Source organism: Cervus canadensis, chromosome 28 (genome assembly GCF_019320065.1).
Source record: "Cervus canadensis isolate Bull #8, Minnesota chromosome 28, ASM1932006v1, whole genome shotgun sequence".
Classification (NCBI taxonomy): Eukaryota; Metazoa; Chordata; class Mammalia; order Artiodactyla; family Cervidae; genus Cervus; species Cervus canadensis.
Window position 1 is genome coordinate 11,686,551 of NC_057413.1, and position 24,715 is coordinate 11,711,265.

General features: G+C 42.5%; 1 protein-coding gene across 1 annotated transcript; it reads left to right on the plus strand.

Annotated features, from left to right (window-relative positions):
* Nucleotides 1–1,370: 1,370 nt before the first annotated feature.
* Nucleotides 1,371–24,198, plus strand: STMND1 (stathmin domain containing 1). Its single transcript, XM_043450911.1, has 5 exons — nt 1,371–1,784; nt 9,827–10,007; nt 13,270–13,421; nt 21,053–21,184; nt 21,885–24,198. Exons 1-5 carry the CDS (start codon nt 1,704–1,706, stop codon nt 22,167–22,169), a joined length of 831 nt encoding a protein of 276 aa, XP_043306846.1. The 5' UTR covers nt 1,371–1,703; the 3' UTR covers nt 22,170–24,198.
* Nucleotides 24,199–24,715: the final 517 nt, after the last annotated feature.

The following is a 24,715-nucleotide window of genomic DNA, read 5'->3' on the forward strand; positions in this document are numbered from 1 at the left end:
GCATTTGGGTATCATTTCTTCATACTGATATCCTAGCAAACATCTGTTCACAGCTTGCCTTCAAAGGAAAAAAAGAAATAACATCTGTAGAATTTCACTCTTAAGGTTCATCCTGCAAACTTTCCTTAAACTTTCTCCAGAACATTTTATAGGCATCCTCTTTGTTGAGTTCTTCTAGTTGAGAATTTTCCAGTTTGCAGTTGGAACGTTTCATGTGACTTAACTGCACCCATGAGTTAATACTTTCAGAGATGTTCCTAAAACACCATATTAGCCTTATTGCAACTGTCCATTCACAAATTTTTAATGTTTGTTGCTCAATAATCATAAAGCCTTGGCTTGAGTTTCATCTCATCTTTCTTCTTCTTCAGTTTTAGTCAAAGGAAAATTGACAGGCATCACAGCCGTAAGGAGAGAGAAAGGAGTTCAAACGCTATACAGCAAATAATCAGTTTCCTATAACAGAGCTGACCATTAATTTCCTTAGCAGAATCCAGAATTTTACTACATTTCCAAGAATCCATACTAGTATTTTCCCGGTGTTGTGGACACATGGGACTGAAGAAGGTCACCGGGTTCCTCTTCAGGGATTCCCTCATTAACTCCTCTCCCGCCCCCGCCCAAACGCGCGCGCGCGCGCGCACACACACACACACACACACACACACACACACACACACACACACACACACACACACACACACACACACACACACACACTCCCCATCTAAGTCACTTAACCTCTCTGAGCAAAGGTTTGCAGCCTGTAAAATAAGGGACCGGTAAACAATGTCTAGATCTCTTTCAGCTTTTTAACATTTATTTAATTTAGCGTTTCAAAATTTATTCTGGAAAATTAAAATTTATTGGAAATAGGATAAAAAGAAAAAAAAATCCAGGAAAGAACAACTTGTTGCTCATTTGGGCAGTCCGCCTGGTCTGCCGTTTTGGGATGACATCATGTTAATTCTTTGAGAGAAATAGGTACATTCATCCACCCTCTTTCCTTACAAGGCAACAGCTCATAAAAATGCCTCTTCCATTAAAAAAAAAAAGATTTGCATGACCCATTTCGCTGCTGCTGAGCTGTTTGTGATCCTAAAAGTCTGGTTTTCTTCACTGTGTGGGTTTCGGTTTGCGTCACCGTCCTCTCCGAGGTCGCCCCGCGCGACACTGTCGTCTGGGGCCATCCGGGCCGCCTCCACCTCCCACCTGTCCTCCAGGGCTTCGGCGGACTGGACTCCTACGCCGCCTTTCTGCAGCCGCCTCCTACCCTCCCCTCGGGGTCTGTAACCCCAAAACCAACAGCTTGAGCGCCCGGCTCGGGCAGCAGGGGTAGGGGCGTGTCCCACGGTGCCTTGGAAAAAATAAGACGTCCCCGAAGGATGCCAGCGCCTAGGATACTTTTAAAAAGAACTTGGCGGGGCAGCGGGAGCTCCCCCTCACTCCTCTCTGGAGAGAGGGCATCCCAGGTGTGCCTTAAACGCCTCCGATCTTGCAGTTTCCGGTTACAAAGGTCCCATCGTCGCTCAGGTCCCAGGTCCGCGTGATGTGGTTTATTGTGGCAACAGTTCCCTGGCGTCGAGCGCCTCCTGCCGAGCCCTGAAGCGCGGGAGGCTGTGGACAGCGGAGGCGCGGGGCGCGGGGTCGGAGCGCTGGGCGCGCGGGCAGCGCGGCCGCAGGGACCGCGCGCACCGCACGAGATGGGCTGCGGACCTTCCCAACCCAGTGAAGAAAGGAGACGCGTGCCCGCGCCCAGGAAGGGCTGGGAAGAGGGATTCAAGGTAAACACATACACATACACACACACACACACACACACACACACACACACACACACACAAAACAGACAAACTGTACACCTCTTGCCTGGGAGGCCTGGCGAGTCCCACGCCTGGCGGAGACTGGAGACCGCCATGCGGGCGATCACAGCCGGCCTGGTGGTTGAGCACTGGGCGGACCGGGGGGAGCGGCTTGCTTCAGCGGGGATTTAACTGCCGTCTCAACCAGGACTCGGATTGCTCCAGGCCTAGCTTTTGGGTTTCAAGAGCCCACAAGAGTGGTCACACCCCCGGGCCAGAGGCGGGACTAACGGGACAGCGGCGCATTCTGCCTGGAGCTGGGCTAGTGGGGATGCTCCAGGGAAGATGAGACTTCCTGGGAGCCGCCCTATATTATCGACTTCCCTTAAGGGAGTAAGACCCGGAGGAGACCTCCGCAGCCGTCTGGCTGAGCTCTCTTGCTTCTCACAAGAGGATCCCGAGGCCCTGGGAGGTGGACCACTTACCAGGGGCTGTACAGCTTGTTTTGGGGGAACAGCTGGAGACAGTACCGAATTGTCAGGAGTCTCATTCCAGGACTCCACCCACTCTCCCGTAATTCTTCTAGAGACACGATGGGGGCATTTCCCCTCCCAGGGTAGGGCATGGAGGAATAGGCTGGTGGAGGCAAAAATGAGGTCCATGATTCCTGACATCGTCACTACCATCGCGAGACTTCCACAAAGAGAACTAGGAACCCACCAAGGTCCCTTCCAGAGGGCTTACCCCAAGATCATGTTACATATAATTTATCATCAAAAGCAGGATATTCTTAACAGTGAAAGGCAACCCTATTAATAAATTTGCCCAGACAATCCAATATAAGTCCATACTGTCTGCCGCCAATCAAAATATAATGTCGCCCTTCTTATATTCCCTGGTGGCTCAGTCGGTAAAGAGGCTGCCTGCATCGCAGGAGACCGGGGTTCAATCCTTGGGTCAGGAAGATCCCCTGGAGAAGGAAGTGGCAATCCACTCCAGTATTCTTGCTTGGAGAATCCCATGGACAGAGGAGCCTGGTGGCCTACAGTCCAAGGGGTCACGAAGAGTTGGACAGGACTGAGTGACTAACACACACACATTCCTAAAGGGCATTTTTGGAAATACAGTTTAAAGAGCAAACACTCTCTCAGCAGGCGATGGGTAAGTCATTCTTCAGTATCAGTTACTACACCTACTGTGTGTAAATACAAAGGCTGGGACTTAGGCTTGGTCCCCCCCGGGGGACTCCATCGGAGCCCAGATGCACACCTATTTCAACACTGTTTTCCGCTTTCCATCCGAACTGCCACTGTCTTAGGAAACTATAGCCTCTTACTGGGTCTTTCTGCCTCTATCATCACCACCCTAACCAGTCTGTCTTCCACACTGCCACCTATCTTCCTAAGAAAAAGTTGCCTTTGTTGTGTAAAAGTTTACATTTGGTCTCATCAGTCTCTCTGATGTCATCCTCTCCTCACCAGTCCCTCGCATTCGTCTGCCAAACCAAGAAGCTGCAGTGCCCAGTTCTTCTAGGCTTCATCACACTCCGTGCCTTTCCCCCTTGCCATTCCCACTTCCTGGAGTATCTTCCCTGGGCCCCATTCCTGGTCCTCCTGATGAACTCCTACCTGTCCCTCCACACGGAACCCAAGTCCCACTGCCCAAACACTGTGACACTCCTTTATCATATGGTAGATGTTTGTTTAAAGCTCCTTTGCCCTCATAGATTTATGGACTTCGTGGGAGCAATTTGATCATCGTTGTTATTCATCACTGTTGGGGAATAACATTAAGAATATTTTTTTTTCTCTTTTTCCCAAAAAATATATTAATGTGACTTTAAAGTACTAATCCATTTTGTTTTTCCTTTTTTGGTACAAAAATCTTTTAAAATCTATTTTTACTGGCATGATTACATAGAAGACTTCAGTAGAAGAAAATTTTCACTATTTGTGTTTGTTTTCTGGCCATTATCATTTGTCCCATCTCATATATAGGACTTCCCTGGTAGCTCAGAGGATAAAGCATCTTCCTACAATGTGGGAGACCCGGGTTCAATCCCTGGGTTGGGAAGGTCCCCTGGAGAAGGAAATGGCAACCCACTCCAGTACTCTTGCATGGAAAATCCCATGGACGGAGGATTCTGGTAGGCCCCAGTTCATGGGGCCGCAAAGAGTCAGACACGACTGAGGGACTTCACTTTATATATATATATATGTATATTTTTACAGAGGAGGAGTGCTAAAAAGCAATCATCTCCAAGTGTCAAATACTCTGGGTCCCTTTGGACCAAGCATTCCCAAGCCTGGGGAGGGGTTCTGGGTTTCTTCCTGACCTTTCCTGGGTAAGACAATCATTGCCCCTTGCTTGGATTTTTGTATAACACTCCTAATTAGTCTCCCTGGGTGCTTCCTTCACAACCAGCTTCCACCTGCCCTGTGGCTCCAATCTTCCACATGACCTCCAGAGGGATCATTCTAAAATAAAATCTGATTATGTCCATTCTCTGCTGGAAAAAATTCACTGACCCACTAGGTAGGCACGTCCACCGTTGGTCAAGAGTGTGACTACCTAGGTTTGATTTCTGGATTCACCACTTATCAGCTGTGTGACTTGGGTCCAGTTATTTGACCTCTCTGTGCCCTGGCTTCCTTTTCTGTAAAATGAAAGTCATGATAGTTATTTTGTAGAGTTGCTGGGAGGAATAAATTAGTTTAGTTCACATTAAGTGCTCATACTGGAGCTTGGCATAGGATAAGCACTTAATATTAGTTATTGCAATCACTGTTATTGCAATTATTAGTTATTGCAGCCACTATTAATATTAGTTATTGTAATCACTATTATTACAACTATTAGTTATTACAGTCACTATTAATGTTAGTTATTGCAATTGCTATTATTACAATTATTTATGCGAGATAAAACGCGAAGTTCTTAGCACACCTTACCAGCCACCCTCAAGCTGATGCTGGTCAAATGCCCCAGTTTCATCTCTCCCTACTCCCCCGTTCTGATCAAACCTCACCACGGGATCCCCAAACCCATTCTGTTCCTACCTCTGTACCTTTGCCCCCACAGCCTCTTTCCTTCAGCTCCACCTTCTACATCTTCCTGGACCACAGGCAGATATGCCCCCAGGTTTCAAGATGACTCAAGACCACTCTTCTCCGTAACCCTACCCCTCCCACCATGCTGGCAGAGTAAACCTCATACTTTCTCCCATGATATTTCAAAACATTTATTGTGCTTATTTATTTCCGTGCTAGCCTCCCATCCGAAGCTGTTACTGAAGAAAAGAACTGCTTTTTGTCTCTTAGTCTCCAGGGCTCACCACAGTGTCGTGCAGAGCAGACATTGATGAGTGTTTTGGGGTGACTGCATGTAAAGCTGATGCTGACATGAGCTCCTCAGTTTCCTTAGCCTCTTCTTGTCTCCTAGGAGTGTAACTGAACTAATGACAGTCAGTAAGGAGGAAATTCGATATTAAAATGACCTGAAAATAGACTCGGACTTGACTCTCCCTACTCCAAACATATGACTTTAGAAAGCCAATCTGAGAAAAGTATGATTATTAACTAAATACTCTTTGGCTATTTTTTTTACCTTCATAAATGCATAGGGCTTGAGAGGTCCCTAGTTACACAGTGTCTTTTAAATGAGATGAACACGTTTGCTTGCCTGAAATATTTATGTTTCTTAGCAGCTTGACTTTAAAATATTCTGAATCAAACTTCTTGAGATCTGCCTGCCAACTTTCTGCTCGCTGTACCTTAAAGTGGCAAGAAGATGTGGTAATAAAATAATACATAATAAAAAAAAGCATGGGGAACTGTTCTTAGAAGAAATGCTCTTCTTCCATGTGATCAACTCAAAGTTTCTTGCCTTATATAAAAAGGGAGAGACTAGATTGGAATAGATGATTTCTGAGTATCCTTTACAATTTTCCCCTAAACTTTGACAGGAAAATTCTTGTTTTTTATCAGTAAAGGGAGTTAACTTTTTAAAGTGCATTTAAAAAAAAATTATATTTCTAGTTGTTTTTGATTCAGTTCAGTTCAGTTGCTCAGTCATGTCCGACTTTGCGACCCCATGGACTGCAGCATGCCAGGCTTCCCTATCCATCACCAATTCCCAGAGCTTGCTCAAACTCATGTCTGTCAAGTTGGTGATGCCATCCAACTATCTCATCCTCTGTCATCTCCTTCTCCTCCTGCCTTCAATCTTTCCCAGCATCAGGGTCTTTTCCAAAGAATCAGTTCTTCATATCAGGTGGCTAGAGTATTGGAGCTTCAGCTTCAGCATCAGTCCTTCCAATGAATATTCAGGATAATGTTTTTGGAGGGTTGCTATTTATTATAAAATCAAAATTTGACAAGAAAAATCCTTCCTATATGTTTACAGACAAATACATTTATCAATTATCTGCCAGTAATTTGATTTAGGAAGGTTTCATCTCCAGGGAACTATGACAGATGACTGTCTCCTTCCAAACTGTTTGTCAAATTTGTTTCCACAAAGCATTAGAACACAACCTATAATGTCATCAGACCAACCAACCGACAAACAAAACACCTTTCTATAGTTAAAAGCATTACCTTTCTTGGGATGCTGATAATTCCCATGTATAGCTGTTATTTTGGAATTCACAGCTTTTCACTTCTGTCTAAAATTGGTAGATTTTTATCCCCAAGACAATGAAGCATAAAATAAAATTGATACAAAATATGGAAACATTGATTCTGTACTTCTGCTACAACTTCATCTCAAGGAAAAAATAAAACCTTCTATCTACGTCCCCACCCCCATACCATTACATTTAGACTTCTTATTGGTGTGAAAATATAAACTCTGCATGCATAGACAGACCAGGAAAACTGTCTACACCATATCCCCATGAGGCATAGATCTAATTAATTTGTAAATATCTCTCGTCTTTGAACTACATTTTTCTCAAGTCTAGATTATGAAATTGGGTGTTAAAACTTCCAGAATGTGTTGCACATAGATAAGATATTTGAAAGACATTGTTGGTTTGCAGAAGAGAAAAACCTCAAATTTCTGCTCTAGAAACTGAAGGCTGTTGGTATATGTTCTTTTATGCTGGAAGACTGTGTTTCATTGGCTACAATTTGAGTTTTGGTCCCTGACAGAGCTTGAAGGCAGACTGTATTAAAAAGCATAAATGGGAAAGATCCTTACTCAGGCCTGCATGAGCTGCTTTGATAAAACAATTGGGAGGTTGTATGGCATTTAAATCTATTCTGACTTGTAGTTGACAGATATCTTTGTGAAAAGCCACGTGTTAGGCTGAAAACATTCAAACTTGCTCTCAGTTCCAGCGTGGGCATTTGCTTTCTTTTGTTGTTGCTGTTAAATCAGTTCCCCATTTCAGGGTCTCCCCTGGGAAATCTTAAATGGCAAAATCAGTCCCCATGTGTAACTCAGTGCTTTGCTAGATTCAAAAAATGATGGATCTGTGAAACAAAAGGAACTTGTAAAAATATCTGTCTTACTATCACTTCAGGTCTTGGGTTTTAATAGTTCATTTGGCAAGAGGAGCAAGAATCCTGGATATAATCTTTACCTTCCATGTGAACTGTGAGCCCCTTAAAGATAAACATCAGACAGGGTCTTCTTTTCCTGTTACATGAAATATAAATATAATATGAGATATGTATACCTATAGCTATATATATATATTTCATATAACAAAGGAAAAGGAGGCCCTGTCTGATAAAACATGACTGTTATTATTTAATAACATAACATGGAATATGTTATATGTAAAGACTCTTTTCCTGAGTCAGCTTACTATTCAGGGACTGTATGCACAGTAACTGAGTCTGAGAATAAAGAGGTGAAGAGACAAAGAGCAAAGCCTGTAGTTGTTCTCATCCTTTATCCTTGAGCTGAGTCGTATTTCAGGACCGTTGAGTTTTTGTTTGTTGCTTACTTCTTTGTTTGTTGAGTTGGTTGGTTTATCATATTTTCTCGTGTAGTTCTGAAGCACAGAACTAATTAGCTCTCAACATAACGAATTGATGTTGGTTTAGCTGGAGTGATCGTGTTCCGTAAACAGGATGATAAGCAATGCGAGTCTCCCTATTAACAGAACATGCAAGAACGGCTAATAGAATTACGAGAACTACGAGACCCTGTGGATGACGGGGGCCCTCAACCTATCAATGCTGGTTCCTCCTTAACCTCTGAGGGAGCTTTGGAATGCTTCCAGAAAGTGGTCAGATGGACTCAACTTTTTAAAATTGGTATTTGGTTTTTTTTTTTTAATTTTATTGTGAAAGTACCAAGAGCCAACTCACTGGAAAAGATCCTGATGCTGGGAAAGATTGAGGGCATGAGGAGAAGGGGGAAACAGAGGATGAGATGGTTGGATGGCATCACTGACTCGATGGACATGAGTTTGAGCAAACTCCAGAAGATAGTGAAGGACAGGGTAGCCTGGCGTGTTGCAGTCCATGGGTTCGCAAAGAATCCAACCCGACTGAGGTTGTTGTTGAACAACCAAGAGTTTTATGCTGATGTCCTGGATTCTTATTGTTTTCCTAGAGGGAATGTTTTCGGCTTGGTCCCTAGAGTCATAGTTTAGAGCCAGAAGGGGCCTCCCTCCTTTAAACTGAAGCTCTGACAGGTCTGTTACCCCTCCTTTCCAATATTCCGGGGCCCACTCTTTCCCCCACTTCCACGGCCAGGGTCCCAGTTCCTGTTTAATCCAGTCTCACCTGGACAGTTGCAGTCCTCATACCTGGTCACCCCGTTCTGTCCCCTCCTTCCCTCTACTCCTGCCGCGCACTAACCCAAAGGCGATTTTTCTAAAAATCACAGCTGGTCACTTTATTTTACTACCACGTATAAAAAGCCTACAAAGGATTCCTGTTGCCTTCAAAACAAAATGGCATGTGTCTGCTTGTCACAAAAGACTTTCCCACCTCAGCAGCTACCACTTTCTACCTCAGTCTATTTCTGCTTAACTGGAATAATTCAAGTTTCTGAGCACGCCATGTTGTTTCACATCCCATCGTCCTGCGTACTCTTCCTGTGTCTAGAATGACCTTTTCCCCTTCTATCTGGGGACTTCGGGCTTCTCTGGTGGCTCAGTGGTAAAGAATCTGCCTGCAATGCAGGAGACATGAGTTCGACCCCTGGGTTAGGAAAATCCCCTGGAGAAGGAAATGGCAACCCACTCCAGTATTCTTGCCTGGGAAGTCCCATGAGCAGAGGAGCCTAGCAGGCTACAGTTCATGGGGTCGCAAAGGATTCAGACATGACTTAGCAACTTAACAACAACTGGAAACTCATTCATAAAGACCCAACTCAAGCATCTTCTCATTGACATTTTCCTTGATTTTTCCAGCTTCTAGAGCTGCATTTCTTGGCTGCTGGCACTGCAGCATCTTCAACTGTGTCCTGCTTCTGACGTCACATCACCATCTCCCTCTCTGTAGTCGTATCTTCTTCTGCCTCCCTCGTCTAAGGACACCTGTGATTGCATTCAGAGCTCCCTGGATAACCAGGATACTCCTGCTATCATAAAGTCCTTAATTTAATCACACCCGAGAAGTCCCTTTTGCCTTAAAAGGTCACATTGACAGGTTGCTGGGTACTATTCAGCCTCTCACAGATAACCAATTGACTAAGTATTCATAAAGCAGACCCTGCGACATTGTCATTTTCCAAGAAACCATTTTCTTGGACTTCTCTTGGTGGTCCAGTGGCTAAAACTTCACGCTCCAAATGCAGAGGGCCCGGATTCAATCCCTGGTCAGTGGCACTAGATCCCACATGCTGCAGCTAAGACTTCAACTGCTGCAACTAAAGATCCTGCATGCAGCAACGAAGATTTAAGATCCCACATGCTGCACCTAAAACCTGGTGCAGACAAATAAATAAATAAAAAGAAATTTAAAAAACAAAAAATTGCATATCAACTGTACTTCCATAAAATTTTTAAAAAGAAACCATTTTCTAAGAAGTCTTGACACAAAGCCATTCCCTTTTCACAGGCTGATGTCGGTGTGGCTCATTCTGGGGAGCATTACAGACCCCAGATTGAAACTTCACTGCCCGAGGATGCTACGGGCAGCCCTGGAGACCTGGACAAGCAGGCCCAGTTGGGAAGCTTACCTGGAGCTATTTCGGAAAATTTCCCATCTCCTAGTGAAAGAAACGGAAGACTAAATTCAGGTAATGATCCCCGTACATGTTGATCTCTGTAAAATACTGTTTCTCTGAATACATTTTATCATGTGTGTTTGGGGACTCACATCACTGCTTTTTGTGTTCCAGGCAGTGCTTCAGGTGATAAGGTCCCATCACTAAGACATTAGGAGTTAGCCTTAGGCCTTCATTATGTGAGTAATACTAACCATTACTTACTCACGTCATGAGTTAATAAGATACTAAAAATTTTGTTGATGACATAATTAATACTTTCTTTTTTATTTAAAACTAAAAGCCCTTTGGACTTGCCTGGTGGCCCAGTGGCTAAGACTCCAAACTCCCAATGCAGGGGGCCTGGGTTCGATCCCTCGTCAGGGAACTAGATTCCACGTGCTGCAACTAAACTGCATATGCTGCATCTAAGGTGGAAGCTCCCACGTGCCGCATCTAAGACCCGGCGCAGCCTAATTAATTAGTTAATTAAAAAAACTAAGAGCTCTTATTTTTGGTTGGATAAGGTCTTGGGAATAGGAGTTGCCCAGGCTTTAGTTAAATTCCTCAAAACTCCCACCATACTAACATCTTTCCAAGACAAAGTTGTACATTTAAAAAATCAGTAAAACCTACATCACACTATTTCTCCTGTCTCTCCCCATTCAAAGCTATCAGCAGATATATCATTAAAGTATCTTCCATAAACATCAAAGACATAATTTTTACCTAGTGTGTCCTTTAGAAACTGTTAGTGGGCTTTTTTTTTTTTTTTTAATGGTGTGTTTTCACTTTACTTGAGCTACGTTCTGGTGTTGAGAGCTGTTATTTATATTTCTTCAGCCTTTAAAACAAATTGAACTTATCAGACTCCCAGGGAGAGTGCTCTCTTTCATTCGAAGGGGAAAGCTTTCATTTCATTCCTCATTCCCATAGTTTCTTCCCTAGGAACCAGTTAGAGCTGGAAAATAGATTGGATAGTAAGTGACATTCTTTTACTTGGACTTTTGTGGCAACTTGGGTTATGACAAACCTCCTTTTTTTAATGCCCATTTTATTTATCTTTTAAACTGAAGCATAGTTGATTTACAATATGGTATTAGTTTTAGGAGTACAGCATAGGGATTCAGTATTTTTACAGATTATATATGCCATTAAAACTTATTACAAGATAATGGCTATAATTCCCTGGGCTATAAAATACATCTTTGTTGCTTATCTACTTTATGCATAGTAGGCTGTATCTCTTTATCACCTACCTCTATCTTGCCCCTACTCTTTTCCTTCTCGCCTTTGGTAACCACTAGTGTGTCTTCTATATCTGTGAGTCTGTTTCCGTTTTGCATATACATTTGTTTGTGTTATTTTTTAGATTCCACATGTAAGTGATGTTGTATAGTCTGTGTCTTTCTGTGTCTGATATTTCATTAAGCGTAATATTCGCTACGTCCATCACAGGTTTCACATTGCTCTTCGTCTTGTGCTTCTGACAGTGTGTCGCATGACCTCTAAGGATGAGGGAGGGGTAGGGGAAGCAGGGCAGAAATGGGCTCCCCCCCACCCTCTGTGTTGGGCCAGCACATGTGTTTTTTCTCCCTGATAATTCTGTTGAGAATCCCTCCTACACTGCAATACAAACGCTCGCTATCCACGTATTAACAGACTACAGATCGTCAGGAGGATAAGGACCTGGGTACCTCCGGACAGGCCGTCCTGCCATCTGTGTACGCTGTTGAGAGCAGTGTGGGGAGGGAAGCCCCGGGAAGGCAGGAGAGAGAGACCAGCGGGCGAGGGCTGAACCACAAAAGCAGGTGTTTTCAAAATGCAGTACCAACTTGTTTTCAGGGAAGAGCTTCCCACAGGATGAATACGAACCAGTGCCCTGAGCTTTCTATTTGTTCTCATCCCAGTTTCCTCTGGGGCTTCCCAGGTGTCACAGTGATAAAGACTCCACCTGCCAAGGCAGGAGACACAGAAGATGTGAGTTCGATCCCTAGGGTGGGAAGATTCTCCTGGAGAAGGAAGTGGCAACCCACTCCAGCATCCTTGCCTGGGAAACCCCACGGACAGAGGAGCCTGGTGGGCTACAGTCCATGGGGTCGCAAAGAGTCAGACACGACTGAAGCGACTTCATATGTACACAATTTCCTCTCTGTCTCCTCTCAGCATCCCTGCTCTTCACAGCTACAGAGTATATTTGTTAAAAATTTCAAGAAGGTTAATATTCTGAAGTGAGAGACAGCTGGTTTGTGTGTGTGTGTGTCTGGGAGGTTTTCCTATCTTCCCATTACAAATTCATGAAAACTGTCTTCGTTAAACAGTGATGTTAGAAATTTTCATGAAAAGACTTCATCCACTGGATGGAAAGAGCTTCTTAAAATACAAGAGAGCTCATTTCTTTCTTTCATTTTTTTTTAAGTGTCAGTGGCTAGAGACTATTTATTTAATTTATTTTGGCTGTGCTGTGCAGCTTGCAGTATCCTGACCGGGAATCGAACCCGTGCCGCCTGCACTAGGAGCACGGAGTCTTAACCCCTGGACCACCAGGGAAGTCCTGAGAGCTCATTTCCAATGACCCCTCATTGCACCTTTATTTTATGAGGTTGTGAAAACGGATGCTTCCTTGCCTACTTATATAATTGGGTGATGTGTAATGGGGCGGTCCCTCTCATTAGTGCTGCATTATAAACTGTTTCTGTGCCATTTTTAGAATTACTGATAAAAACTTAGCTACCACTTGACTCCAATTCTGATTTGGTTCAAAGACTCTTTTCAAAAAGGCATGCTTTCACTTATGTAGATTTAGCAGATGGCATAATTGTAAACTCAGGGTTGCAGAACTAGAAGTCTCTTGGCAACATCACGCTGTTTATCCTTTGTATACAAAGCATAGAAACCAAACTGCAACTCATGAGAGTCACTGAAAGACTATCTCGTTTGTGCCTGTGGTTTAGCTTCATAATTATTGCACAGAACCCGTGTGATCATACCCAAGTGTATATGTGTTGTTACAACAAAAATGCAGTATATACCAGCACATGAAAGACTTTTTTGTTATGTTAATATTCCAACCTGCTAAGTAAACATTATATTATGTTGATACTATCCTCTGTAAGAACATTAAGGATTTGAACTTCAAAGGATTATAAAGACTTGTAATAGAAACATATTTAGGTACAAGTGTTGAGACTAAGAATTAATTATTTAGCATGATTTACAAAGCATGTATTTAGCATTTGATTGATAAAATCATTGTGCTTAAACTTCACTTTCTCTTTTTCTTTTCCTTTGGAAGACCTAGCGATCAATGGATTAATCCATAAACCCCAACCCTTAGAGAATCGAGAGCGACAAAAGTCATCAGACATTCTGGAGGAGTTAATTGTTCAAGGAATAATACAGAGCCACAGCAAAGTATTTAGAAATGGAGAATCATACGATGTCATGGCAAGTAATTTTGTAATTAACACTAACTTATAGGAAAAATGAGCTTCCCAGGTGGCTTGGTGCTAAAGAATCTGCCTGCCAGTGCAGGAGATTCAAGAGACTCAGGTTTGATCCCTGGATCATGAAGATCCCCTGGAAATGATAACCCACTCTAATATTCTTGCTGGGAAAATTCCAAGGACAGAAGTGTCTGGTGGGCTACAGTCCATGGGGTCACAAAGAGTTGGACATGACTGAGTGACTCAGCATGGCCTACATAGTTAAAGATAGCAACAGGCTATGACTGATCACGAGTTATTTTTTCCAGCAATATGCATCTTAGTGTCACAATACAGATTATACTATAGCATTTATCTAAGCCAGTTTTTTCCTCCCACTAACTCCCTCACCCTTCCACGCACCATCCTTCTCTATGGATTCAGGAATTGCCTGATCATTAATGATTAATGAATCCAATAAGACATATCTTGGGTTTTTACCAAACTTGAAACCTAAGACCCACTGAAAAAAATGCCTTCCTTCTTTCAGCAATTTTTGTTAAACATTGCCTCTGTATCAGGTATGTGAATATAGAACTGAACGCTGGCTTAGCCAATAAGAAAATAGGCCTAAATACCAAAGCTAAAGCAGATATGCTTATCATTTATATACACACCTAGAGGTCAATCATGAAGAAATAAAATGAAATGATAAAAATTGTTATAGCCTATTTTTCTTTGTCAATTCACCTTAGCTAATCAATCATTGTTTTTCTGTAGTGTGAGCAGTTCGTTTTAGCCTGATTTTAACTGGTTGTGGTCAAAGTCTTGAGTTCTTCACTTTTTATTAAGTTCTTTGCAAACCTGTGGTGAGGATAGCAGGCTTGGTGTTATTTTGCTTAGTTCTCTTGTTTGTCTGGGTTTCTTTTTAAGTCACTGCTCCCAGCAGTACCTGTAATCCTAAAGCATAGACAGAGGGAAAAAGAAGATAAAAAGAAGAAATAACACAGGAAAGAGGCCTAAGGGAAAATGAATAGGAAAGCAAAGAATGAAACTGAAATGATGGAAATTGAGGCCTGAAATTATATCAAAGCCGCCTCAGTGGTGGCCAGTCTCCTTTGTTGTAGGGAAAACAATCAATAGGGAATAAAAAGATTCATTATTGAAATCAAGTTTGCCACCTAGACTAAGTCACTTAGTATTTCAGTAAAGGTAATTTCCTTCTCTGTGTGGGACTTGCTGAGAACTCGTGAATAAAAGCCAACATGGCATTTTCTTTCGAAGAAGGAAAAAATAAGTGCTACAGAAAGTATTCAGCAAAAGGAAGGAGATTGTTAAGCCTTATGAATGATATTATCAAGCTGCTAATGATAGGAGGAAGTGAGGGAAGGTAAAAATGGACCATATGATGGAAAAAATGATGCCAACATAATGACAATTTACATTTGTATAAGGCCAGCTATCAGGATACAGGGCATTTTGGAGTACCTTATCTTACTTCAACGTACTAAAAAATGATGTGTCTTTAATATGAAAAAGGCTAGGAGAGATTTTTTTCTCGCTATAGATGAATCTCTGGGGAATCAGAAAATAAAAAGTGGATCAAAAAATAAAGACAGGAGAGCCATCTGGAGGAAGATAGATTGTGTGGACATTCAGTAACTAAGCAATGCCTTCTGAAGAGAGATGCTATGGTCCCTTGATGCTCACACCAGTGGGAGTAGCATTAAAATATTTTTCAGTGATTCCAATGCTAGAGATGAATGAATTCAGACTCAGACCTCACTAGGGCACCAGCAAGGTTAATTAATATAAGCTATATCGTGAAAGAGGCGTATCTATTAAAAAATGAAAACTACAGGCTTGACTTTCAATAACATCATTAAGAGAGCCAAAGATGAAGGCTGCGTTTGTATTCGTATTATGCAGAAATGGAATGGTGGGGGAGCATAGTTGGAGTGTTCTCAGAAGGATTTAAATGTGACAGAACTGCAGAGGTAAGCAAGAATAACACAGTTTGGTGTTGCTTTTTTTTTTTGGCTTGAAATTGGGCCAAGATGTCCAACAAAAGCCAGACTTGCAACAGGGCAGAACGGTAATGCATCTTATCACCTAGCACAGTCCTTAACCTGGACATTCGCATCACCCAGGAAGCTTTCAGAACTCCTGGGACCAGTGGCAGAGGCTGGGCCCCAGAATGTGGTTCTTTTGAAAGCTCCCAGGGTCCTTCTGAGCAGCCCAGGTTGAGAAGTACTGCCCTGAAGTGTCAATAAAGGTGTACACCAAGCCCTCAAATTCATGATCAAGCTGGGAAGGGTTAAAGCTTTTGAAACTGAAATTCCCCCATTCATCCTGAAAGAAAGTCCTAAAATATTCCAGAAAATAGAGCATCTGTTCACTAGAGGACTAAGATGGTACCTAGGAAGCGTATGGAAATGAAGAGATATAATTGCTCAGGGTCACGGGTGAAGTCTCTTTCAATTCATGTGTAGCTGTGAACGTGTATGTCAGACACCAGAGATCTTGAATATCTGGGGGAAAGTTATAAGGCCAATGTAAAAAGATGAGAATGAATATTGAAGGACTAAAGGGGAACCATATTAAGAATGAAAATATCATGAGACAGTTAATACTTTTAACTAAGAAACAAAGAGCCAAAGGAAACAAAAAGGGAATAGTCCCAAAAAAAAGGCAATGTTAGTGTCAGTCGGTACTACAATAGGTTGGATTCAGACATGTAAACACCATTTCTTCACTGGGGGCTTTAAAAAAAAAACTTTAAATGAAATATTATGAGAAAAAAAACAGAACAGTAAATGTGAGAATACTTTAAAAATAAGACTTCTTAAGTAGACCAATAGTTACTTAAAAATATAAGGGAATTTTAGAGGTAGATCTGTCCCCGTCTTAGCCAGGTTGTTATCTTTAATTCCATTATCCTTTAGAGTGAAATAGAATAAAGGATGCTGAAAAGGGGACTCCCCTATGACCTAGTCTCTTCCTAGAAGTCCACAGGTGTGACTTTGTCCAGGGGCCCCCATTCATTATCTTTTTGTTTGTTTGGAAGTGCAGAGTCTTAACCACTGGACCATCAGGGAAGTACCCCCTGTCGTCTTTTTTCTCAATTTTTTTCATCATCTGCTTTTTAGCCAGTACTATGTCCATTCCTGGATAACCTGCCTGAAAGCATATTCATACTAATAGATGTTACGCTCACTCAGAATTATAATGATATGTAAGAAATACAATGTTAAGAAGCTAAATTTAAAAAAAAAAAAAGAAGAAGAAGCTAAATCATCAGACCAAGTGAATCATCCGGTACATTTTAAAACATTCTCACGAGACTCCAGTGATTGTATTATAAATGTAAACTGGTTTTATGTACACATGTAAATATGCGTATGGCTTGGTACAGATCTCTTTAAAGAGATGGGATTGGCTCTCATTTATCCACATAGGTATTATCCACTTTGTTGTTGTTTAGTCACTAAGTCAACCAGTCAATCCTAAGGGAAGTCAGTACTGAATATTCATTGGAAGGACTGATGCTGAAGCTGAAACTCCAATACTTTGGCTACTTGATGCGAATAACTGACTCATTAGAAAAGACCCTGATGCTGGGAAAGATTGAAGGCAGGAGGAGAAGGGGACAACAGAGGATGAGGTGGTTGGATGGCATCACCGACTCAATGGACATGAGTTTGAGCAAGCTCCAGGAGTTGGTGATGGACAGGGAAGCCTGGCGTGCTGCAGTCCATGGGGTGGCAAAGAGTTGGACACGACTAAGTGATTGAACTGACTGTTAACTGAGTCTCTAAGTCATGTCCAGTTCTTCGCAACCCCAAAGGAACCCCACCAGGCTCCTCTGTCCATGGAATTTCCCAGGCAAGTATTCTGGAGTGGGTTGCCATTTCCTTCTCCAGGGGCTCGAACCCGAGTCTCCTGAATTGTCAGGCAGATTCTCTACCACTTAGCTACCAAGGAAACCCATTGTCCACTTAAGATTCTTTTATCCCAAACTCATTTCTCCCATCCTGGGTTTCCCTGCACAAGGCTCTCAGTCCTCTGTTGAGTCCTCCTATCTCTGGTCCAAGATGATTCCCATTTCAAGCCAACTCCTGTCCTTGATAACTTTCAATACTGTTAGGGAATTTGTTGACACCTTATCAGAGTTTCTAACCTCATGGGGAGTTTTTTTAAAGGGGAGGAAGTTGACCAGATAAAGACAAAATAATGGCAGTTCACGCTCAGAATGACTGTCTTGGAGGTTTTAACAATGAGCAGGAATGACAGATCTCTTCTGAGAATCTGCCTTTATGCACAAGACTCTCACTGAGGGAGTATAGCCAAAGTAAGTTTGTCGGTCAATAGTTAACTAGAAAAGTGCGGAGGATGCCAGAAGTAATGTATACAAGGTAGGTTGGCTAGAAACAAGACCCCTCAATTTATTACAGCATCTTTGGGCATGCCATCCCCTGCTGCTTCTCGTAAAGAAAATAGTTGAACTAATAACTTCTATAGGTTTTGAAGCGGATTTTTTGTATGGTTTCTATGATTAGCTTTCTAGGTATAATGTGATCATATAATGCTATCATTTTTGATAAATGATACAGAATGATAGTTGATAACTCCTGACTTCACAAAATCCAGTGGTAAAGAATACAGATAGATTTTCTCAGGTCTTTGAAGGCTTTTCTTTAAAATGTCAAACTCAAGAAAAGACAGGGGTTGCCCAGGTAGGATTAACCTCCACAAGGGGTAGGAAGCACATGATTTCTTAAGAGTCATTTTTGGATAAAGCCACAAGAAGAGTTCACCCAAACCAGATAGCCCAAGTTCTCTGGAACCTGTTGATCTCCTCACTTAAGTCAAGGTTCAGATCCTGTGTAAGCCTGAAGGAACCTTTGTTTATTGGATTTTAGATGACTGTATCATATTCTCCTTAGCCCTCTCTGAGTGAATGTCCCTAAAAAACTGTCTTCTAATTTTACAGTATCTTTAGTTGAGCCCCCATAGCAAGCATATCTGTCTTTTCAGCAGATGGCTTTCGCCAGCAGGGAGCCTAAAAGCCAATGGTCATAAAAAAATAAAGCAAGAGTGGGGGAGGGGAACTTGGCTTTGACAAACATCTCCCAGTTTTCCTGCAGTGCACAATTTCTCACCACATAAAACTGTCTGAAGGCTGCAACTGAGCCAAAACTTTAATAAATGTTTTCCCTCTAAAAGGCTTTCCAAGAATCATAGATTTTAAAGCTGGAAGGAACCTTAGCCGTCCTCAGCAGATTGCAGAGCAGCGTCTATGGTATAATTTTGAGAAAAGTGAGTCCAGAGAGACAAAATGCTTTGTGTCAGGTCACCCAGTGGGTAGCAGTGGTAGACCCGGGATGAAATAGAGCCCAGGACCCCTGCCTGCTGGCCCCCGAGCTTCTCAATCTCATTTGTCCCCTTCTTGATAAGTACTGTGTTTGGTGTGATTCCGTGTGCTATCATTGACCAAAGTCCATGCTTTGACTGAATGAAAAGTAATCACCGTTTATCGAGCGGCTATTGCATACTTTGCTTTTATAAAAACAAAGATTGTGAAACGTGTATTACTAAACCTGTTTCACAAATGAGTAAGGGAAAGCCTACAGAGTTTACGAGTTTGTGCAAAGCCACACCGTGACTGAGCCAGGATTCAAACCCCAGGCTGTGCGAGTCTGGGTCTGGTGCTCTTCCTGCTGTGCTGAGCTGTCTGTGTTTGTGAGATTTATCTTCTCAGTAACTGCCATCTTGCAATCTGAAGACACAGTCTTTTAGATATGAAAATGAATATCAATAGCTCCTTTGTCTTTAAAAGTCTTTAGAGGAATTAACTAAAACAATATATAGGGGTACCTACCTAGTCTGGAGATACTGTGGATTCAGTTCCAGGCTATTGCAATAAAGCAAGTTAGTGTGTTAGTTGCTTAGTTGTGTTAGTTTAGTTGTCCCCAACTTGTGATTCTATGGATTGCAGTCTGCCAGACTCCTCTGTTCATGGAATTCTCCAGGCAAGAATACTGGAGAGGGTTGTATATAGTATAATTTCGTTGAGTGGTTGAACATGACAGATGCACTGTGAATATATTAATATATGTATATAGATGTATGCGCATGGGGCTTCCCTGGTGGCTCAGATCGTAAAGAATCTGCCTGCAGTGCAGGAGACCCAGATTAGACACCTGGGTTGAGAAGATCCCCTGGAGAAGGGAATGGCAATATGAGCACAGAGAATATCTGGAAAGACCCACACCAAACTCTTTAAGATAGTTTATGCTGATGAATGCATTCAAGGGCCAGCTGATTAACAGAGGATTCAGTTCAGTTAAGTTCAGTTGCTCAGTCATGTCCAACTCTTTGCAACCCCATGGACTGGAGCATGTCAGGCCTCCCTGTCCATCACCAACTCTCGGAGTTTACTCAAACTCATGTCCATTGAGTCAGTGATGCCATCCAACCATCTCATCCTCTGTCGTCCCCTTCTCCTCCTGCCTTCAATCTTTTCCAGCATCATGGTCTTTTCCAATGAGTCAGTTCTTTGAATCAGGTGGCCAGAATATTGGAGTTTCAGCTTCAACATCAGTCTTTCCAATGAATATTCAGGACTGATTTCCTTTAGGATGGACTGGTTGGATCCCCTAACCAGAGAATTAGGGGACAATTTATGTATCATTTTAACTTTTCATAACCAAGGTATATTATTTTTAAAAATTAAACTTTCTTTGCAAACCCTTTACAACAGTTTAACCTTTTTTAATAACTAGAAATGATGATCAAAGTCATTATCACTGCTGTAAACTATATAAACGATGGCCAGTCATAGGAGATGTGCATGCATGCTAAGTTACTTCAGTCATGTCCGACTCTTTGAGACCCATGGACTGTAGCCCACCAGGCTTCTCTCCATGGGATTCTCTAGGCAAGAATACTGGAGTGGGTGGCCATGCCCGCTTCCAGGGGATCTTCCTGACGCAAGGATAGAACCCATGTCTCTTATGTCTCCTGCATTGGCAGGCAGTTCTTTACCACTGGTGCCACCTGGGAAACCCTCATAGTAAATAGTATGGGTTTTTTTCTGTTGTCATGAAAACATGTGGAAAGAACCAACAGCAAAGCCCAGTGCAGAGCAGAGTTGCTGTATCAGTGATTGTTAAACCTCTCCTCCATAAGACCAAAAATTCTAACACTGATCTCAATCCCAAATGAAAGTCTTCTGTTGCTTGTGGAATATTAAAAAATCATGGGGTTTAACTTTTTACCTTGAATTACAAATGCATCCAGCATTCATTTGCCACCTTCTCCCATCTTGTTTGTGTTCTTCCGGCTTTTTTTCCTTCTTATGAGCCTTCTTTCATATCTGCATTTTTTCATGTTTGTTTTCTGGTTTTTTTTTTTTCCTAGACATCCAGTAGATATTTTTTCTGTAGGAATTAGTTCTGTTGTTAGCAGGAATTAAGACTTTAGGAGTGAGTTCAGTTTTTACCAGTTTTTCACATCATTGTTTTTAAAATCTATCAAAAAATCTGTTTAGATTTTTAGGACTAACACCTTAAACAATGTTTATTCACTCTTGCGTTTCTCTTTGCCAGTGAATACATTTATCTCCCCATTTTAAAAAGTGTTTTCCCCCAGGTGGGCACTACCGAGAAGCCGCTGAGAAAGCCACCAGCCAGGCTGAAAAAACTTAAGATCAAGAAGGAAGGAAAAGATTTCACGATGAAGGACATAGAAGAGAAGATGCGGGCAGTGGAGGCACGCAGGAAGGTAGCCCAGCTCTCACGTGAGGGGCGCTGCTCTGAATGAGCGCATCCTCTCTAATCGGCAGCTTTCAGACAAATTGCATGGATTGTATTAATTCTTTTAGTGATCTTGATGCTTCCCATGCTGTATACTTAATTTTTTTAAGTTCTCTTTGTGTGGTGAAGAAATGAAGCACCATCTTAAATTTGGTCGAATTACAGCTTCATCCATAAAGCCTAAGGAAGCAATATCTACTTCTGAGAATTAAGTATGATATTTTCTTCCTATTAAAAAAAGAGAGAGAAACATCAGTTGGGGCCCCGGGTGGCAGGAGGTCTCGGTTGGAGGATGGAAGCTGAGAGGAGGCTGTGCAGACCTCAGACAACGCCTGCAGCGTTCACACACGCATGGTCCCCTTCACGCTCTGTCGGCCATTCTTTTGGGAACCAGCCTTCATGGCTTTTGTCTGACAGCCTGTACTTGTGTGTCTCTTGTTGCCATCCCAAAGAGCAAGGACTAGGCCACAGCTCCTTGAGAGTGTCTGGAGGGTATGGGGTGGGGTGGGGGGGTGGGGTCTGTCTCCTTCAGTAGTAATTCCTCAACCTCTGTTGAATGACTGCATAAAGAAATAGAAAAGCCAGGAATGATGGTTACAGGCAGTATTAATGAGGACTTGGAGAGAGTTACTTGGACTCTTTTTTCACCCTTTAACCCTGCTTTTCAGACTAAAGAAGAAGAAATAAGAAAAAGGCTACAGAGTGACAGACTTCCACCCCCAGCCCATCATTCAGATTCAGTTGAACCAGTTGGGGAGGAGGTTCCGTTTGCAAAAGGACTCAAAACCGTGAGTTGTGTCGTATTTGAACCATCTGACCTGCAGGAAGGAAAACTGCTGGAAAGGAAGAAGAGTAAAAGTGAAACTACCTCTGATGATAGAAACTACAGTTACGAAAATATCGGGGTTGTGGAATCAGACATGTCCTACAACCAAGCAGACGTCGTATTCTGATAAGACTTAAGCCATTTTATGTGAATTTCAGGAAAAGGCATCCATTTCCCCGGGTGTGACATTCTTAGTCTGTCCTGTGTTTTCATTGACTGCCTGACCCCTCACCCCCTGGGATGTGCCTTGGGCTTCAGGAATGATTGTGTGAGCTTAGTTGAGTAGACTAAACGGCTAGGCTAGCTTTCAAAAAAAATTAAAGGAAAATTTGACCAACTTTGACTTTATAAAGTTGTCGTCCTCCTTAAGTGTGTCTTCAAACATTGTGAAAATGCCTTTCATTGGTGAGCACCTTTCAGCTTCTGTTAATGTGTTTGTGCCAAATGAAATCCTTTTTTGTGGTTCCTGCCCCTTGACTGTGTCCACCCTCTGAGGGTCCTTTAAGACAAATTGTTTGGATTTGTGTTAAGTATTTTAATGATCTGTATGTTTAGGTGTGGGGGTTTTTTTCCTTTTAATTCTTTTTGTGTTGTGATGAAAGCAAAATCCTAATGTTGGCTTAATTACATTTCATTCACAAAATTTAAGAAAGCAACATCCAATTTTCAGAATTAAGTGAAATATGGAATTTTCTTCATGTGAGAAAAGAAAAACTTTAATTGGAGCTGGTTGGGGAGGAGATCCAGTGCCTGACTTCCCTGAGGAGTTTCTTGGCCCTCATCTTCCTGGAATTACACTGTGGTTCTTCTGTTCCCTCACCACCCTAGTCCAATCAATTATCAGGTCCTGTGAGTCTACGATCTGTGAAGATCTCTTGTATCCATGTTTATACTCTCTCCCGTCATTACCTAGTTCAGACCATCTGACCATCATTCAGCTAGATTACTACAATCGTCTTTCTTAATATTTTTTCAATGGTCTTGAGAAATGGGATATTTCCTGCCGTATCAGTAAACAAGGATGTCACAGTCAACAGATTACAGCCCCGCAGTGTGAGTCAATGAACCCTGAGGGAAGGAAAGACTAGCTGCCATCTAGCAGCCATCAGATTGCAGCCACTCCCTACGATGAGCCCTGAGGAAACCCAGAATATGAAAATACAGGATACTGGCCCCAGAGAGCTGAGGTGCATATCAAAGGCAAGATTTCAGTGAGCCCATACTCTTGCATCTCCCCATACATAGAAAAGTGCTAAATTCCTTAACTTGACACATCTAGTTTCTTTAATTAACAATAATCTTCTGATGTTCCAAACTACCTGCCCTTTATTGTAAAACTCATATATCCTAGCTCCTCTTCTCGCAGCTTAGGAGGAGTTTCTCGAGCTATCTGAAATGCTGTCTCCTGGGCTACAGTCCTCATCTGTCCCAAATAAAACTTAACTCTCAGCTCTCACGTTGTGCAAATTTTTTTCTGACAGTAAAAAAGTCTGACTTTTTATTTTACTGATAAAAGAATCTTTTCAGTATTCAATGGTCTTTTGCTGAAACCCTTTGTTGTCTCCCTTTCATGGTCAAGATAAAGTCCAGACTTCTTTCTCTGACTGGTAAGACCCTCCGCTTTCATAATTCACTCCTGAATTTCCGCTGCTTCAGACTTCACACACTCCCTCCCTAGCCTCTGGGCCTTTGTGCTTGCTGCTCCCCCCTTCCTCTCTCCCCATCTCCCCGTTGACTTCGCTAGTGCCCTGTGCTGCCCACGTCCCCACTCAGACACCGCTCCCTCCAGGCCCCTGGTCTGGGTTGGTGGCCGTCTCTCATTGTGGCCCTCTGGTATCCGGATTTCTCAGTGTCACGCCTGCCACCCTCTGCAGGAATTAGCTGATGCGTGTCCAGCTTCCCCACCAGACGTGTCAGTGCTAACACGGCCGAGGATGGGTCCGTCTTGACCTCGGTTGCAGTTTTGTACCTTGGAAAGTGACTAGCACGTGATATATGCTGTGTAAATATTTCTTCAGTGGATGAGTCATTACATCCAGAGTAAGTGTAAGTGAAAGTTGCTCAGTCGTATCCGACTCTTTGCGACCCCATGGACTCTAGCCTGCCAGGCTCCTCCTGTCCATGGAATTCTCCAGGCAAGAATATTGGAGCAGGTTGCCATTTCCTTCTCCAGGGGATCTTCCTGACCCAGGGATTGAACCCGTGTCTTGCATTTCCTGCACTGACAGGCAGATTCTTTACCATTGTGCCACCTGGGAAGCCCCAAAACTCTAGGCATGTTACCACTCATGAAACCGTCTGATGGTTTAGGGAAGAAGCAAAGGAGGTTCAGAGGCTGTAAGTCCTTCCTGCCTTCCCAGAGCCACAAGCATCAGCAGGGCACGAGGTTTGTGTTTGAACCCACTCTGCCTCCAATAAGCCACCAACCCCATCCCTGCAAAATTTAAAAAATGAACAAGGCAAAATCAACCACTTCAAATGTAAACATGACTTTTTACCAGGATCAGTTTTCTTTCTTTTTTAAAGATGATTAATACTAAACAGTAAGGACTGAGATTTCTAAAATATAGTCTCTAGGAATAATGTTAATTTTATCTACTGAAGTAACATAATTGGCTTTCTCATTCTTTTTTTTTTTTTTTTGGTTTGAAAATTGTAATTTATTGATGAAAG